The sequence below is a fragment of the Lutra lutra genome, chromosome 7, assembly GCF_902655055.1.
Source record: "Lutra lutra chromosome 7, mLutLut1.2, whole genome shotgun sequence".
NCBI classification, from domain to species: Eukaryota; Metazoa; Chordata; class Mammalia; order Carnivora; family Mustelidae; genus Lutra; species Lutra lutra.
In genome coordinates, this window is record NC_062284.1 from 81,114,078 (window position 1) to 81,131,711 (window position 17,634).

General features: G+C 36.4%; 1 protein-coding gene and 1 non-coding gene across 8 annotated transcripts in view; both read right to left on the reverse strand.

The window, feature by feature from the left end:
- The window catches only part of HECTD1 (HECT domain E3 ubiquitin protein ligase 1), a 95,133-nt gene that overhangs the window by 49,225 nt on the left and 28,274 nt on the right, over window positions 1-17,634 (reverse strand). For all 7 annotated transcript variants that reach the window (XM_047737922.1, XM_047737920.1, XM_047737919.1 and 4 more), the window contains 9 exons: window positions 11,617-11,844; window positions 10,120-10,401; window positions 9,747-10,017; window positions 9,170-9,246; window positions 8,986-9,084; window positions 6,475-6,589; window positions 5,204-5,378; window positions 1,816-1,954; window positions 1,455-1,625 (listed from right to left, as the gene is read on the reverse strand). In XM_047737922.1, coding sequence (XP_047593878.1) covers window positions 1,455-1,625; window positions 1,816-1,954; window positions 5,204-5,378; window positions 6,475-6,589; window positions 8,986-9,084; window positions 9,170-9,246; window positions 9,747-10,017; window positions 10,120-10,401; window positions 11,617-11,844 — 1,557 coding nt within the window. The remainder of the gene's footprint in view (window positions 1-1,454; window positions 1,626-1,815; window positions 1,955-5,203; window positions 5,379-6,474; window positions 6,590-8,985; window positions 9,085-9,169; window positions 9,247-9,746; window positions 10,018-10,119; window positions 10,402-11,616; window positions 11,845-17,634) is intronic.
- Window positions 16,113-16,250, reverse strand: LOC125105704 (U4 spliceosomal RNA). Its single transcript, XR_007128993.1, has one exon. It is a non-coding gene; the product is annotated as a U4 spliceosomal RNA (small nuclear RNA).

The window sequence follows — 17,634 nt, forward strand, 5'->3', positions numbered from 1 at the left end:
GCTCAGTCATTAAGCATCTGCCTTCGGCTCAGGTCACGATCCCAAGGTCTGCAATCGAGCCACACATTGGGCTCCCTGCTTGGCAGGAAGCCTGCTTCTCCCTTTTCTACTCTTCCTGCTTACGCTCCTGTTCTCACTGTCTCTCTCTGTCAAATAAATAAAATCTATTTACTTAGTTAGTTATTAGTAAATAAATAAATATAAATTTCCTGACTTTGATAACTAACCAGTATTATACAAGAGAATGTCCTGTTTTTTTGGTGAAGTTTTAGGTTGTTAAAAGGGGCACTATGTACCCATCTTCTCAAATAATATTCAAATAATATTTTGCGAGCACCTGGATGGCTCCGTCAGTTGGGTGTCTACCTTTAGCTTGGGTTATGGTCCCAAGATCCTGGGATCAGGTCCCACATCGGGCGGGCTCCCAGGGAGCCTGCTAATACCTCTGCCTGCCGGTCCCCCTGCCTGTGCTCTCTCTCTCTGGCAAATAAATACAATCATTAAAATAATAATAATTTTTTTTTCTTTAAGTAGGCTCTAGGACCAGTGTGGAGCCCAACATAGAGCCTGAACTCACAACCGTGAGGAAAAAGCTCAAAGGTACATTGAGCCACCCAGGTACTTCTTACAATATTCTACTTTTAAGTAATCTCTACAACGAATATGGGGCTCAAATTCACAACTCCAAGCTCAAAAGTTGTATGCACTACCAAGTGAGCCAGCCAGATGCCCTTCAAATAATATTTCTTTTTTTTTTTTTAAAGATTTTATTTATTTATTTGACAGGCAGAGATCACAAGTAGTCAGAGAGGCAGGCAGAGAGAGAGGGAGGAGGAAGCAGGCTCCCTGCTGAGCAGAGAGCCCTATGCGGGGCTCGATCCCAGGACCCTGAGATCATGACCTGAGCCGAAGGCAGAGGCTTTAACCCACTGAGCCACCCAGGCGTCCCTCAAATAATATTTCTTAAATGTACACACACACAGTGTCTGTGTAAATAAAGTAAATGGAGCAAAATGTCAATAATTAGTGAATTTAAAAAGAACACTCTGATACTCTATTTGCAATTTTTCTGTAAGTTTTATATTTTATCAATAAACTTTCTAAAAATAACCAAATTTTGGGGGTGCCTGCATGGATTAGCTGGTTCAGCATCCAACTCTTGGTTTTGGTTTGGATCATGATCTCGGGATTGTAGGATTGAGCCCCGTATCAGGCTCCACACTCAGCACAGAGTCAGCTTCATATTTTTCTCTCTTCTTCCTCTGCCTCTTCCCCTGATCACATTCTTTCTCCAAAATAAAAAAATAAAATCTTAAAATAAAAATAACCAAATTTTATAAAAATTCTAGTACTACCTCATACTGCCATTATTTTATCAAAAGTCATCGTAAATTATAACTAGATTTCCTCTAAAAAACTCTACTCCTGATAAAACTGCAAACAACATCACTCACTTTTTCTGGTTTTGATTCCTCTTCATTCTCATCATCAGAGGAAGGTCCTGCCAAAGTTGACACTTTGCTAATTACACCAAGTCTGGCTAGCTGATCCAAAAAAATATCACCACCTTTATCTACCAAATCTCTTATGATTTGCAAAGCCAGCAAGTGGCCATCATCATCATCCTGGGGGAAAACAAAAAGGCAATTAAGGAAAAACGATAAAAATAAATTTAACTGCCTGAAGTAGACAAATGCAGTAATTTCATAAACAAAATGATTTACTGAAATTAGGGACAAAAATTAAATTATTTTACTAACCATTGTCTAAAGGGAATTAAAGCTACCAGAGTTTCAAAAAAGATAAAAATCTGACCTCTTGATCAAGGACAGTTGCAGTGATTTCCACTAGTACTGTAGGCAAATTGTGACCAACATCAGAATCACAAACTTCTTTTAAGAGCGCTTCAGAGCAAAAATGAATCATTTTTCGAATCAGAGCAAGACTTGCCTTCCTTAAAAAAATAAATAAGTAAAAGAATTTTAGGAAGCCAGGAAAAGAACCTAAAACAAAATGCAATTATACATTAAAGAAAACAAAAATATCCAATGGTAAGTTTTACACAGGCTGTTAAAAAGTAAACTGAATAAATGTATACAAAAAGAAATATATGTAACTATGTTCTCATACAAATGGAAAGTAAGAGATCCTAGTAATCCCACGTCCCTAAATACTTCCTAAATACTTCCACCGTGAACAATTTGGCATGGCTCTTTTTCTTTCTATACTCACCCACTGCTTTGTTTAGAACATAGATACTCAACAAAGTCATACAAACTAACCTCAGTTTTATAACAAGGAACCTATTCTTTTAAAATAAAATAAACAAGTATCTTACATACATTTAAATTATAATAGACTCAAAAGAAATTGGTCTATCACATAAAAGATAGCAGTTCATTTAACACGTATTTTCTGAGCATATAACAATATCCTAGGCACTGAGCTATAGATATCGTTAACTTTGCGGTAACTTCCACAAGGATGGAGAAGCAAAACTCCTACTAAAGTTCAAGAAAGGCAGGTGACACATGAATTTTTACAGCATGTGGTCCCTACTTGATGTATATCCCAACTCTCTTTAGCTGAAATTCATAACACTATATGTTCTTCAAGTGAAAAAGCATTTGATTATAAATTCAAATATGTTATAGAATATGGTAGGCGAAAGAGTAGGGAATCTGATGTGGGGGTCAACTCCAGGATCCCACAATCATGACCTGAGCCGATACCTCTAAAATATTAGGCGTAACTATGCCAACACTCAATACATACCTAATAAACTCAATACATACCTCAATACATACCTAATTTTTATTCTCAAACCTAAAGAGAATTCAATGTAATTATCTTCACTTTAGGAGAAACCAATTAAGATAAAAGAAGTTAAGTACCTTTTTCATGGCCACATATTTAGGAAGTAGCCACTCTGCAATAACTCTAGAGTCTGAGCTCTTAACTAAAGCTTATGCTGTCTTACTTGCCACAATTAAATGTGTATAACTATTACCTGGAGAATTCAGCATCGAATGTACTAAAACTAAAATTATATTTAGACAATCCTGAAACATACAAAGATACATACATTTATCTATCTATCTATCTATCTATTCATTTTACAAGTACCATATGGTTATTGTAGAAACTTTAGGAAACACAAATTAACAAAAGAGAAAAAAATTACCTTAATTCCAAAATTCCAATCCCCAATCCTGAAACATTTAAAAGAGTGATAGAAAATAACCATCGGAAAAAAAAAAGAAAAGAAAAGAAAAGAAAAGAACAATCGAGGGGAACCCAGGTGGCTCAGACAGCTAAGTGTCTGAATCTTGGTTTCAGCTCAGGTCATGAGCCCGGGGTCAAGGGCTGGAGCCCTGAGTCAGGCTCTGTACTTAGGAGGGAGCCTGCCTGAGAATCTCTTCCCCCCGCACGCCCCTCTCTCTCCCTCTGCCCCTCCCCTTGCTTGCTTATGCACATACTCTCTCAAATAAATAAATTAAAAAAAAAAAAAAAGAAAGAAAGAAAGAACCATCTAATAAGGAATCTGTTATATGGTGGCATACTTTTACAATTTTCTGATGACCTTATCATGAAGCAGTTCTACTCCAAATATATCAGGATTCTTTTATTGGCATGACAGCTAGTCCTCTAAAACATTCAGGCCAAATTATCTTGTTCAAAATTGAACTTGCTGACTTCTCAAGATAATTCTAAGTTTTGTTTAAAAAAAGGAGGGGGCCACTCATACCTACACCTCTGTACCTATTTAGAGAAGAATAAAAACCAAGTCACAGTGAATTATTTTACTGACACTTTCTCCTACTTAAAACAGTCTGCCTGCACTTTAATGTCAACTTCTAGGCACTTGAATCTTATAAATCTACTTGTTCTAAAGACCTCCTTAACTTAAATTATCCAAAATCAAATTCTCAATCACTCAAAAATTCAGTACTCATTCTTCACCTATTCCTTTCCTTCACCTCTCACAACTAACTGGTCACTAATCCCTATACAACCCATCTCTCAATCTTTTGAATTTATTCCCACAAATCCAGTCCCCCAGCAACTGTTTTTGAAGTTCATCTTGCAATGAACCTATGTAGTTTTCATTCGTGGTCTTCTCTGGTACTTTTCTCAACTGGGCTGCCAATGGAATCTTCATAAATCACAAAATCAACTGTGACAAATATCCTCACAGGTATGTAATGACCCTTCTTCAACTATGGAGTATGGCTCATTAGCACTGGTCACAGAGGCCTTCAAACGCCTCCTCTACCTTTTAACATTGTTCTTTGAGCTATCCAAATATATCCCATTAATCCAAACACACTCCATTAATATTAAAATACTTACAACTGCTAACAAAACACACTTACTCAATCATGCTCTAAATATCTACTAAGGACCTACTGAATATCAAGCCCTGTTCTATACCTCTTTATCTTTGCAAAAATATAGCTGTACACAGGCCAACTCTCAAGGAGTTCACTTTTGAGGGGAGACAGACAATAAAACAAACAAAAGTCAAAGAAGAGCAAGATTTCAGACACTGAAAGCTCGGTAAAGACATTAAAACATCATAATTTATGCAAAAGGTATCCCAGGGATAATTTAAATTAGATGAACAAAAACATCAGTGGATGGAACATCTGAACTGAGACCTAAACAATATGAAGCAACAAACCACCCAAAAGACCCAAGATCCTTCCAATCTGTCTGCCTACAAAATCCCCAAGTATCCTTTAAACCCCAATTTAAATCTCACTTCTGCATAAAATTTCTCGAACTCTGCACCCCAGTTAACTGTTAAATTATCTATATTCCCAGAGAACTCTGATGGTATGTCTAGTCTTATCACTTACTACTCTTATTACTCACATCTTCCTCAGTACCTGCAACAAATGGTACTGTAAGCAAAAGCCAAGTCCCATTTCTTTGGGTAAATCTCCAACGACCATCTCACATTGCCTCTACCAAAAAGGTCTCCATAAAGCTCAATAAATGTTTGCTGTACTTACCAAAATTTCTCTAAAGTTGATACTCAGTGAGCTACAAAAACTGTTAGGAATCTAAACTTTTTGATTTTCAAAACTCCTTAAGTCAGATAATCAGAAGAAAAGATTTAACTCTCCAATCAAATTTCCAATCTAAATTTTATTCTTACCACACCTTTTCAATAAACACAGATACTACAAATAACTACCTTATTGAAGGCAGCATAGTTTGCTGAAATGTCTGTGCGAACACTGGCAATAACCTTTTCAAGTATATAGGTGCCATTTCTGGATCTCCTTTTGGTTCATTACATTCTTCTTCATCTTTGTTTGTGTCTTTCTTTTTCTTATCATCTCCTTTATTAACTGGACACATCCAATCACCTGGAGACAAACATCGTTCAATAAAATAAATTTTTGGAAAATTTTTCTTTCAATGAAAAAAACATTAGGATGTACAGAATTTCAAACTATAATTATCCCTGGAGTACCGGGGTGGCTCAGTCAGTTGGGCATTTAATTCTTGATTTTGGCTTGGGTTGTGATCTCAGGGTCATGTGATAGAGCCCTGCATCAGGCCCCACACTCAGCAGGGAGTTTGCTTCATATTCTCTCTCACTCTCTCTCTCTCCCTTGCCACTCCCAATGCTTGTCTGTGCTCTCCCTCTCTCTCAAACAAATACTTAAGAGAAAAAAAAAAAAGTATCCCTAATTAGTAATAATTAAACTGAAATTAAGATACTATATCTATCAAAGGCTTTATTACTTTATTATCAAGTAAAAAATAATACTGTTCCAATTCATTTCAGTACATGTGCTGCCTGAAGCAAGCACAAGAATACTAAAGAATGTTAGTTCCACCAATGAGCTGAATCACAACTTAGGGAAATAATTTTGGATATTCCACTTGATTCTAGGAATTATTTCACAAAGTTTTCAGATTCATCTACTCTGTGAAAACTTAAAAATTTAGTCAAACTACTTCATCTATATAACACCTAACTATTCTTTATGACATTCCCATGCCCCTTAAACTTTTTGTTTTTGGAATGCTTAGGTGTCTCAGTCGGTTAAGTGTCGGCTTTCGACTCAGGTCATGATCCTGGGGTCCTGGGATCAAGCCCCACGCTGGGCTCCTGGCTCAGCAGGGAGCCTGCTTCTCCCTCTGCCTGCTGCTCCCCCTGCTTGTGTGTGCGCTCTCTCTCTCTCTGACAAACAGATAAGTAAAATCTTTAAAAAAAAAAAAAGAAGAAAAAAAAGTTTTGGTTTTGTCATTCTGAAATTATGCACCCAGTCTCAAAGAACACTGAGCAGTACTGTTAAAGGTTTATAACATGTTAAAGTATGTGCATATAATTACTTGACTTAATAGCAACAGTTCATTTATATAATATTAATACATACATAAGAAGCTCTATCTTCTTAAAAGTGAAGCTGAAAATAACAGCAGATGGCATAAAGGAAAGACTGTGCCACTTACCTGGAGACTGAAGAATAGCTACTACTTCACTATGGCCCCTTTCCCGTGCTTTATCTAAAGGAGTTTTCCCATCTTCATCTCTCAGATCTGGGTTTGCACCATGCCGTAACAGAGTCTAGAAAAGAAAAACACTTCATTTGAATATAAGAATTAACAATTCATTTCAAAATCTAACTCTGTAATCCTCAAACTGTACCCACAGATTTCGGACTCAAAATTCATTGAGCAGGCACCAATTAAAAGCACTATTTTGCACATATCACCTCAAAAATGGCCTTTCTAGATCTTGAAAAAGCTACAGATTAATTTCACTTGGTTATTTATTAATAATTCAAAATAAGTACATTCATATGTGAACCTATAATCTTTTCCTTCAAACTCCTCCTCCCAAGTTCCTTAACGGAGAGGTAATAGTGTACATTTGTGACATGGTAATCATCTTCCTCATTTCCTATATACTGCCAATTACCATGTTCAATCAATTCTCCTAGAATGTACTACAAAATTTATATCTAAAATACTAAGTCCATTGTTCATCAATTTTCAACGGGCAATAGACTCTCTCCCCAACAGACTGCTAAGGTCTTTTGAACAGAGAACACATCTCATGTTTTTCTCATCAGCCTCAGAGCTGCAGTTTTTCTTACTTTGTTATGATGTAACAGATATAGCTGATATATAAATGAATACACACATCTGGAAAGTACACTGTACAGGCTAAAAAAGCCAACTGCAGAATCATAATACTTCAGCATTTTATCAAATCTAGGATGCCACAGATTATTAGATATATCATTAATTACCACAAAGAAAGAAAAAAGCCAGTTAAATTCTGTAATATGCTTTCTCATTGCTTCAAATTTTTTTTAACCTTACTGAAAGAATTTTTTTAGACTTAGATTTTTTTTCTCACACATTACACGGATAAAAATAGATAAGAAACTATAAATGAACCATAAGGTATTCTGTAACTTCACATACTAAGCACAATTCTTCATAATTAATTAATTTTTATTCAAAATCAATAATATTTGTATTTCTACAAACAACGCTATCATCTGTGCCATAAAGAGCATTAGAGATGCAGCATTTCTGAGTGCTTCTCTATCGGACAGGATTTTTTATTCCTGTTGCATGAACAGGTAATGATAACTATGCTGCAATTTCTATCTAATCAACAGCAATTATACAACATTTTCCTATTTAAGAGATGTTAAAATGTGTATGGAGGGGGATGGGGGAAAGTGGAGGTGTATCTTCGAATCAATTAAAACAGAAGAATCTATGAAGATTAAATGATAAGACATGTTAAATACCTAAGATACTGGCTAGCACAGAGTTTCCATGCCCAGTGAGTCATACCTATCATTATTAGTAATAGCACCTATTGCTCACTGTAGGCTGACATATAATCAAGTTGGGTTAGGATGAAATACAATTCATTTGGCTTCTTCTTTCTCACCCAACCACTCACAACTGTAAAACAGTATAGGTCAAAAGAAAATGGGTCAATAAAACTTTTATCATCCTGAGAAGCATCATTCTCTTTAAAACCTAACCAACTGAAATTGACAGAATTTGACCTTGAAAACACCCTTCCCAAGTTAGAAAACTAAGTTGTTAACCCAAATTTTCATATACTGTAAAGATGACAATAACAGAAGCTACCATGTAGCATCTACGATATGCTGACTACTATACTATGTATTTTTACGTATTTTTTTCCTAATTATAACAATAATCATGCAACACACAGTATATACATTTAATCGAAAAAACTGCAAGTCAAATTGAAGAAATTTGCCTAAGGCCACAAAACCATCTTGCTTATAATAAGCCAAAGCTTGAATCCAAGTGTGCCTGACTTAGTGGCAGACTACCATAACGTAACATTCTAGAGACCTAGATCATCCACACATTTGGTTCAACCCTTATAATTTGACTTCTCTAGACCTTCTCAATTTCTAACTATAAAAAGAATTCTCCAATGTCCTTTCCTAATCTGAGAGTCAAAGATATTATGATTCTTCAGCAAATAAATTATTTGCTTTAATGATAAATAAAAACACAAATATGTACAAAATTATTTGGTGCCAAGAGCAAGAAATTGAAAAAATTAAAGTGTTTAGCAACAGGTGAATAAATCTGCAATATATCCACACAGGGCAAGTATACAGATGTAAAAAAGTTACCCAAATACCAATAGGAAGAGATCTTCAATATATACTATTAAATGAAAAACTAAAGTATAAATCAGTATATGTAATATTACACTTTTATATTAGAAAAGGAGGGAACAAGTATATATATTTCTTTTTGCTTATATCTATGTTAAGAAACACTAAAAAAAGATAAACTAGACACGCTTACCTATAGTGAGCAATGGGGAATGGAGTGAATGGAGATGGCACGGAAGCATGACTTACAGAATAAAAGCTTTTATATCATTCTAATTCTGGAACCATGTAAATGTTAAATATTAAATTAATAATTTAAAAACCTGGATTTTACCTTTGCTACTTGAGGTCTTCCAAAACATGCAGCATAATGTAATGATGATGACCTTTGACCCCTATTAACATCAGCACCTCTTTCACAAAGAAATTCTACCTGTAAAATTATGAAGAATCATAAAGTTGCCTTATTAATAGTTCTATCTTTGATTTAAAACACTAGTTTTCATTTATCAGCTTACCATTTCCTGAGTTCCAAAAGCAGAGGCCCAGTTTAATAGAGTCTGACCCACATCATCCATAAAATTTACTTCAAAGGCTGGAAGTTTGAAGGAGAAAAATAAATTTTTAAAAATCCAACAAAATAATACTGAATTTTTCTACAGTGGAAACCATTTAAAGATTGTTATTAACAATCACTAAATACAGAGTCAATTTTAAACATTTAGGTCAACTCTACGGTAGTAAATCACCCATCCACAAATTCTGCTAAGAAAAGATATTCTAAAATTTTTAAACCACTGAGGATTCACAAGGCTTTAAGCCTTAAATATAAACATAAAAGAAGAAGAAGGAAAAAAAAAACTATACAATTCAACAGGGTACTAGTTTCCTTTATTCATTTCATTTACTCAGGTTTTATCATGCAACAGGCTGATAATTATAGGTATGGGGAGGGGAGAAGATATATAAGAGGCTGGCCACTCTATTATCTGGCACAGCCGCTAAAAATACTGTCTAAAATCTACAAACTAGAAATTGCCTATATAATTCCTATCTCACAGTTTTCTTTTTATATTTTAAAAAATATTTCCCGACCTCCTGTGTCAATTGCATCTATAAGTGCATCAGTATCTTTACTCCGAATACAGTCTATAAGCTGCCGATGTGAGCGCTCCCCAGAGCTATCCAATCTCCGAAGTCCTGGGATTCTGCCTGTAGATCCAGCACTAGACTTTGGCAAAGCTTTTCGTCCTTCAAATAATAGCACCAAGAGAAGGTCGACCAAACGCATGGTATCAAGCACACATCTTTCATCACCCTGCAAAGCACTTTCAATTGAATCAGGAAGTTCCGACCTCAGGAGATCCTAGAAAGGGAATGGAGAAACGTTGAAGTTTAATAGATTTGCATTACACAAAAAGACTTTTACTGAAAGATTAAAAATCAAAGATTCTAAAAACACTCTTACGTGTGTGACTACTGGAGAGCCTCTGCAAAGTGTTGAGAGCAGACTTACAATTGTTGACACCTGGTTACTCAATTTGGAATCCGCAGCTGTGGAAGGTGCTCCTGCAGTGCTGCGACCTGGTTTACAAGCAGAGGATGGCCCTGACACAGTACCACCAGCAGCAGCCATGCGTGATAACAGCTCCTCAGTTAAGCCATGCTTGGCTAACGGAGCTGGATCAACACCACGACGGGTAAATCGGTCAGCTAGTGATGCAAAACACCGCAGAGCTCCATCTGAAACCTAATGATATCAAGAATATGCCCGTGGATAAAATTCACCCAAAAAGGACTAGGGTCTGGTACTGCTAATTTCATTCCTGAGATTGTAAGAAAGGCAGCTATAGCAAAGATATAAGCATATCACCTGTCTAGATTTTAATCCTGGCTCCACATTTCTGCTAAGTCTATGACCTAAGGATATTACTTAACTGCTCAAGGCCTCAGTTCCCTTAGCTATAAAGTTGGGATAATAGTACCTATAATTCACAGTCCAAGCTTAAATAAGATGATAAATGTAAAGAAACTAGATGGACAGTAAAAGTGTAGTAAATGTTAACTATTATTATGAACAATTCTGCCCAAAAAATCTACAAATATCAACCAAAAATAATTAACAGGATGGTAAAAAGGAATTTAAAAGTCAAGTTTTAATTTCCAAAGTATGCTAATTTGAAAAAAAAATTACACATAAAAGACCTTAAATACTGTGTTATTTTACATTAATGAAAATTACCTTTTTAAGTCAACAAAATTGTGCTGAATCAACAAACCACTGAATATAATGCAGCTTTAAAAATTATGTATTTCTAAAATGTTTAAATTTTAAAAATAAATGTAGCACTTTCATAATTTAAAATGTGTCACTGCCAAAACAAAAAAGATGACCATATAGAAACATGAAATGAGGGGCGTCTGGGTGGCTCAGTGGGTTAAAGCCTCTGCCTTCGGCTCGGGTCATGATCCCAGGGTCCTGGGATGGAGCCCCGCATCGGGCTCTCTGCTCAGCGGAGAGCCTGCTTCCCCCTCTCCCTCTCCCTGCCTCTCTGCCTCCTTGTGATCTCTGTGTGTCAAATAAATAAATAAATCTTAAAAAAAAAAAAAAAAAAAAGAAATATGAAATGAGAAAAAAAGAAAATGGAATTACCTCTAATTCATCAAGTGAAAAGTTCAAATAACAGCGTATCAAAGTTATAAATGAGGGACACTATAAAATCATTTTTTTTAAAAGATTTTATTTATTTATTTGACAGACAGAGATCACAAGTAGGCAGAGAAGCAGGCAGAGGGAGAGGGGGAAGCAGGCTCCCAGCTGAGCAGAGAGCCCGATGCAGGGCTCGATCCCAGGACCGTGAGATCATGACCTGAGCCAAAGGCAGAGGCTTTAACCCACTGAGCCACCCAGGCGCCCCATAAAATCACTTCTTGAATACAAAGTATATAATGGTGATTTATTTACCTGATGATCTTCATGTTTTAATAAACTAGACAGAGATTCCACACAAATTTCTAGAGAAGAATCTTGAGGTTCCATTTTGCCACAGAGTCTTGATACCACGGCCATGGCAGAGTGCAAGGTATCTTTATGAACCAAGTGTCCACTGTCACGAATGAAGGTAAGCACACAATTCAAACCACCAGCTTCAAAGACTGCTCCTGACTCACGAGTACATATCAGTTCTAATACCTAAAACAGTACATAAAAATTAACAAAAGAATACAGTGAGTCCAATTTTAATTTCTAGCATCACAGAAAATACAATGTGTCCTCCAAATTTATCAGTAACCACATTTTAAAAAGTAAATCACAACAAATTAGAGTATTATATTTAACTTAGCCCAATACATGTAAGGCATCATTTTAAAATTATCAATCTTAAAATTTGATGTTTTACATTCTTTAATGTATTTTTTTTACAGTTTTTTTTTCTTTTTTTTAGGGACACCTGGGTGGCTTAGCAGGTTAAGTACCTGCCTTCAGCTCAAGTCATGATCCTAAGGTCCTGGGATCAAATCCCTCAGGCTCCTTACTCAGTGAGGAGATTGCTTCTCCCTCTCCCCACTACTCTCTCTCCTTGTGCTCAACTCCCTCTGATTTAAAAAAAAAAAAATTATTTTAGGGATGCCTGGATGGCTTAGTCGGTTAAGCATCTGCCTTCAGTTCTGGGATCGAGTCCCACACAGAGCTCCTTGCTCAGTGGGAAGCCTCCTTCTCCCTCTGCCTGTTGCTCCCCCAACTTGTGCGCTATGTCTCTCTGACAAATAAATTAAAAAATCTTTATTTTCGAGAGAGTATAAACAGGGAGAGGAGCAGAAGGGGAGGGAGAGGAGAGAGAGAATCCTAAACAGATTGATCCCATGACCATGAGATCATGACCTGAGTCAAACTTGAGTCCAAACTACTTGAGCTCAACAAACTGAGCCATATAGGCACCCCATAAACTTTTAGGTACTAAGTCTTCAAAATCCCAAGTATATTTTACACTTATTTTACTTTCGGGTACCACATTTGAAATGTCCTATATGGCTACCGTATCAAACAGTATAGGTTTAGATGGTGAAGCCTGCATGGGAAGTTAAGCAATTAAAATAACTTCGCGAAAGATTACAAAAGTCCTACACGTTAAATGAATAAATAAATAAATGCTTGCTATTACATTACTCATAATCCTCACACTTACTCTCTGAATTTCAAAACATGAAAAATTAACTCTCAGGGGCACCTGGGTCCTGGGATCAAGTCCACATCAGGCTCCCTCCTCCACAGGAAGCCTGCCTCTTCCTCTCCCTCTGCCTGCCCTCTTCCTTGTGAGCGTGCACACAGGCACACACGCACGTGCACTCTCTCTCTGTGTGTCAAACAAATAAATAAAATTTCTTAAGAAATTAACTTTCATTTTCCAAATTATGTTGATGTTTAAGGAGTTCGGGTAAAACTAAAGAGTTAACAGAGTCCACAGATCTCATAGGCATTATCAGAAAATTTAGACTTTATTCTTTTTTTTTTCTTAAGATTTTATTTATTTATTTGACAGACAGAGATCACAAGTAGGCAGAGAAGCAGGCAGAGAGAGAGAGAGAGAGAGAGGAGGAAGCAGGCTCCCTGCCGAGCAGAGAGCCTGATGCGGGGCTCGATCCCAGGACCCTGGGATCATGACCTGAGCTGAAAGCAGAGGCTTTAACCCACTGAGCCACCCAGGTGCCCCTAGACTTTATTCTTAAAGCTAGGGAAAAAAATTTTTTTAAAAGAAAAATGTTTTTAATTAACATATAATCATTTGTTTTATATTAACATATAATCTATTTGTTTCAGGGGTACAGGTCTGTGATTCATCAGTCTTAAACAATTCATAGCACTCACTATACCACATACCTACCCACTGCAATGTCCATCACCCGGTCACTCCATCCTTCCCACCTCCCTCCCCTCCAGAAACCCTCAGTTTGTTTCCTGAGATTAAGAGTCTCTCATGGGGATGCCTGGATGGCTCAGTTGGTTAAGCGGCTGCCTTCAGCTCAGGTCATAATCCCAGCATCCTGGGATCGAGTCCCACATCGGGCTCCTTGCTCCGCAGGGAGCCTGCTTCTCCCTCTGCCTCTGCCTACCATTCCGCCTGCCTGTGCTCGTGCTCTCTCTCTCCCCCTGTAACAAATAAATAAATAAAAATCTTTAATCAAAAAATAAAATTAAATAAATTTTTAAAAAAAGAGTCTCTTATGGTTTGTCTCCCTGTCTGGTTTCATCTTGTTTCATTTTTCCCCTCCTTCCCTTATGATCCTCTGTCTTGTTTCTCAAATTCCTTATATCAGTTGAGATCATATAATTGTCTTTCTCTAATGGACTAATTTCATGTAGCATAATACCCTCTAGTTCCATCCATATTGCTGCAAAAGGCAAGATTTTAATTTTTTGTTGGTTGCATAATATTCCACCATATATATATGCCACATCTTCTTTATCCATTCATCTGTTGATGGACATCTAGGCTCTTTCCATAGTTTGGCTACTGTGGACATTACTGCTATAAACTTTGGGGTGCACATGCCCCTTTGGATCAGTACATTTGTATCTTTGGGGTAAATACCCAGTAGTGCAATTGCTGAATCATAGGGTTGCTCTATTTTAGACTTTCTGAGGAACCTCCATACTGTTTTCCAGAGTGGCTACACAAGCTTGCATTCCCACCAACAGTGGGTACCTTACACAAGACTGAAACTCTCAACTGTTCATATTAAAGACTGATAAGGTTGATGTGGATTATAGGGAGACAGAGATTTTAGAAACTAGCCTTTTATCTGGTATGTCACTTGCAAATATCTTTTTCTATTCTGCTGGTTGTCTTTTAGTTTTGTTGACTATTTCCTTTACTGTGCAAAAGCTTTTTATTTTGATTAAGTCCTAATAGTTCATTTTTGCCCTTGTTTCCCTTGCCTTTGATGACGTTTCTAGGAAGTTGATGCAACTGAGGTCAGAGGTTGCTATGTTTTCCTAAAGGATCTGGATGGATTCCTGTCTCATGTTGAGTTCGTTCATCCATTGTGAGTCTATTTTTGTGTGTGGTGTAAGAAAATGGTCCAGTTTCATTTTCTGTATGTTGCTATCCAATTGTCCCAACATGATTTGTTGAAAAAAACTGTCTTTTTTCCATTGGACATTCTTTCCTGCTTTGTTGAAGATTAATTAACCAAAGATCTGAGGGTCCATTTCTGGGCTATCTATTCTGGTCCACTGATCTATGAGTTGGTTTTGTGCCAGTACCATACTGTCTTGATGATTACAGTTTTGTAACAGAGCTTGAAGTCCAGAATTGTGATGCCTCCAGCACAGGTTTTCTTTTTCAACATTCCTCTGGCTATTCGGGGTCTTTTATGGTTCCATACAAATTTCAGGATAATTTGTTCCATTTCTTTGGGAAAAAAAATGATGGTATTTTGATAGGTATTGCATTAAATGGGTAGATTGTTTTAGGTAGCCTAGACATTTTCACAATATTTGTTCCTCCAATCCACGAGCATGGTACGTTTTCCTATTTTGAGTCTTCCTCAATTTCTTTCATGAGTATTCTATAGTTTTCTGAGTACAAATTATTTGCTTCTTTGGTTCGACATTCCTAGGTATCTTATGGTTTTGGGTGTAACTGTAAATGGGACTGACTCCTTAATTTCTCTTTTTTCTGTCTTGCTGTTGGGGTATAGAAATGTGACTGACTTCTGTGCACTAATTTTATATTCTGACACTGTCAGTATTCAGTAAAATTCCTATATGAGTTCTAGCAGTTTTGGAGTGGAGTCTTGGGTTTTCCACATAAAGTATCGTATCATCTGCAAAGGATGGTGCTTTGACTTCTTCGCCGATCTGGATGACTTTTATTTTTTTTTGTCTGATTGCTGAGGCTAGGACTTCTAGTACTATGTTGAATAGCAGTGGTGATAGTGGATATTCCTGCTATATTCCTGACCTTAGGGGAAAAGCCATCCGTCTTTCCCCAATGAGAATGATATTCACTGTGGGTTTCTCATAGATGGCTTTTATGATATTGAGGTATGCACCCTCTATCCCTACACTGTGCAGAATTTTGATCAAAAAAGGATGCTGTACTTTGTCAAATGCTTTTTCTGCATCTATTGAGAGTATCATATGGTTCTTGTTCTTTTTTTATTAATGTGTATCACACTGATTGATGTTTGGTGTTGAACCAACCTTGCAGCCCAGGAATAAATCCCACTCGGTCATGATGACTAATCCTTTTAATGTACTATTGGATACTACTGGCTAATATTTTGGTGAGAATTTTTGCATCCATGTTCATCAGGCATATCAGTCTGTAATTCTCCTTTTCGATGGGGTCTTTGCCTGGTTTTGGGATCAAGGTAATGCTGGCCTCATAAAAAGAGTTTGGAAGTTTTCCTTCCATTTCTATTTTTTGGAACAGTTTCAGGAGAATAATATTAAGTCTTCTTTAAATGTCTCCTAGAATTCCCCTAGGAAGCCAACTGGCTCTGGGTTCTTTTTTTGTTGGGAGATTTTTAAATTAGCAATAATCATGCCTCGGATAAACCTCATTGGCTACGATACTGCCACTGCACAAAGGTGTTGGGAGATTTTTGATGACTGCTTCAATTTCCTTGCTGGTTATGGGTCTGTTCAGGTTTTCTATTTCTTTCTGGTTCAGTTTTAGTAGTTTATGTATCTCTAGAAATGCATTCATTTCTTCCAGATTGTCTAATTTGCTGGCATATAGCTGCTTATAATATGTTCTTATCATTGTTTCTATTTCTTTAGTGTTGGTTGCGATCTCTCCTCTTTCATTCATGATTTTATTAATTTGGGTCCTTTCTCTTTTTTTTTTTTTTTTTGTAAGTCTGGACAGGGGTTTATCAATCTCATTAATTCTTTCAAAAAACCATCTCCTAGTTTTGTTGATCTGTTCTACCATTCTTTTGGTTTCTATTTCATTGATTTCTGCTCTGATATTTATTATTTCTCTTCTCCTGCTGGGTTTAGGTTTTATTTGCTGTTCCTTCTCTAGCTCCTTTAGGTATAGGGTTAGGTTGGGTATTTGAGACCTTTTTTATTTCTTGAGAAAGGCTTGTATTGCTATATACTTTCCTCTTAGAACCGCCTTTGCTGCATCCCAAAGATTTTGAACAGGTTGTGTTTCATTTTCATTTCTTTCCATGAATTTTTTTAATTCTTTAATTTCCTGGTTGACCCATTCATTCTTTAGTAGGACACTCTTTAGCCTCCATGTATTTAAGTTCTTTCCAACTTTCCTCTTTTGACTGAGTTCTAGTTTCAAAGCACTGTGGTCTGAAAATATACAGGGAATGATCCCAATTTTTGGTAAGCTGAGACCAGAAAAACGTATTAAGCAGAAAAATTATATGATCAGAATTCCAGTTAATAACTGAGAATGGGCCAGAGGGAGACTATAGAGGGAAATGCAAAAAAAAAAAAAAATTCAAGCATTAATATTCAAGAGAGGATGAGAGCTTAACTAAGGCTCTAACAACAGAGACAAACAAAAGGAAATAAACTAAAAATACTTCACCATTTATTACATGTGTGGAGTGGAAAAAAGGAAAGAAGGAAAAATGGAAAAAAATGGAAAAAAAAGGGAAAAAATGGAAAAAAGGAAAGAAAGGATAAAGCACAAGTTTCTGCCTACAATGGGTAAATTTAATGACAATCATTAAAATAACTACCTGTAGTAAAAGATCATGAATTCAAACAGCTGCTAGAGCTGTCCAACAAGCCTTTGAATATGGAGTCTAGAACTCAAGAGAGAGGTCAGGCTAGAGATAAAGACATGAGGGCCATATACAAATGAATGGTATTGATGTTGATACATGGGATTATCTAGGCAAAGTTGTAGTTTTAAGAAGGTTAAAAAAAAAAAAGAACCTTGGAAAATACTACCATTATGAATAAATTAATAACAATAATCTGCAAAGGAAACAGAAAAAGGGAGAGCAG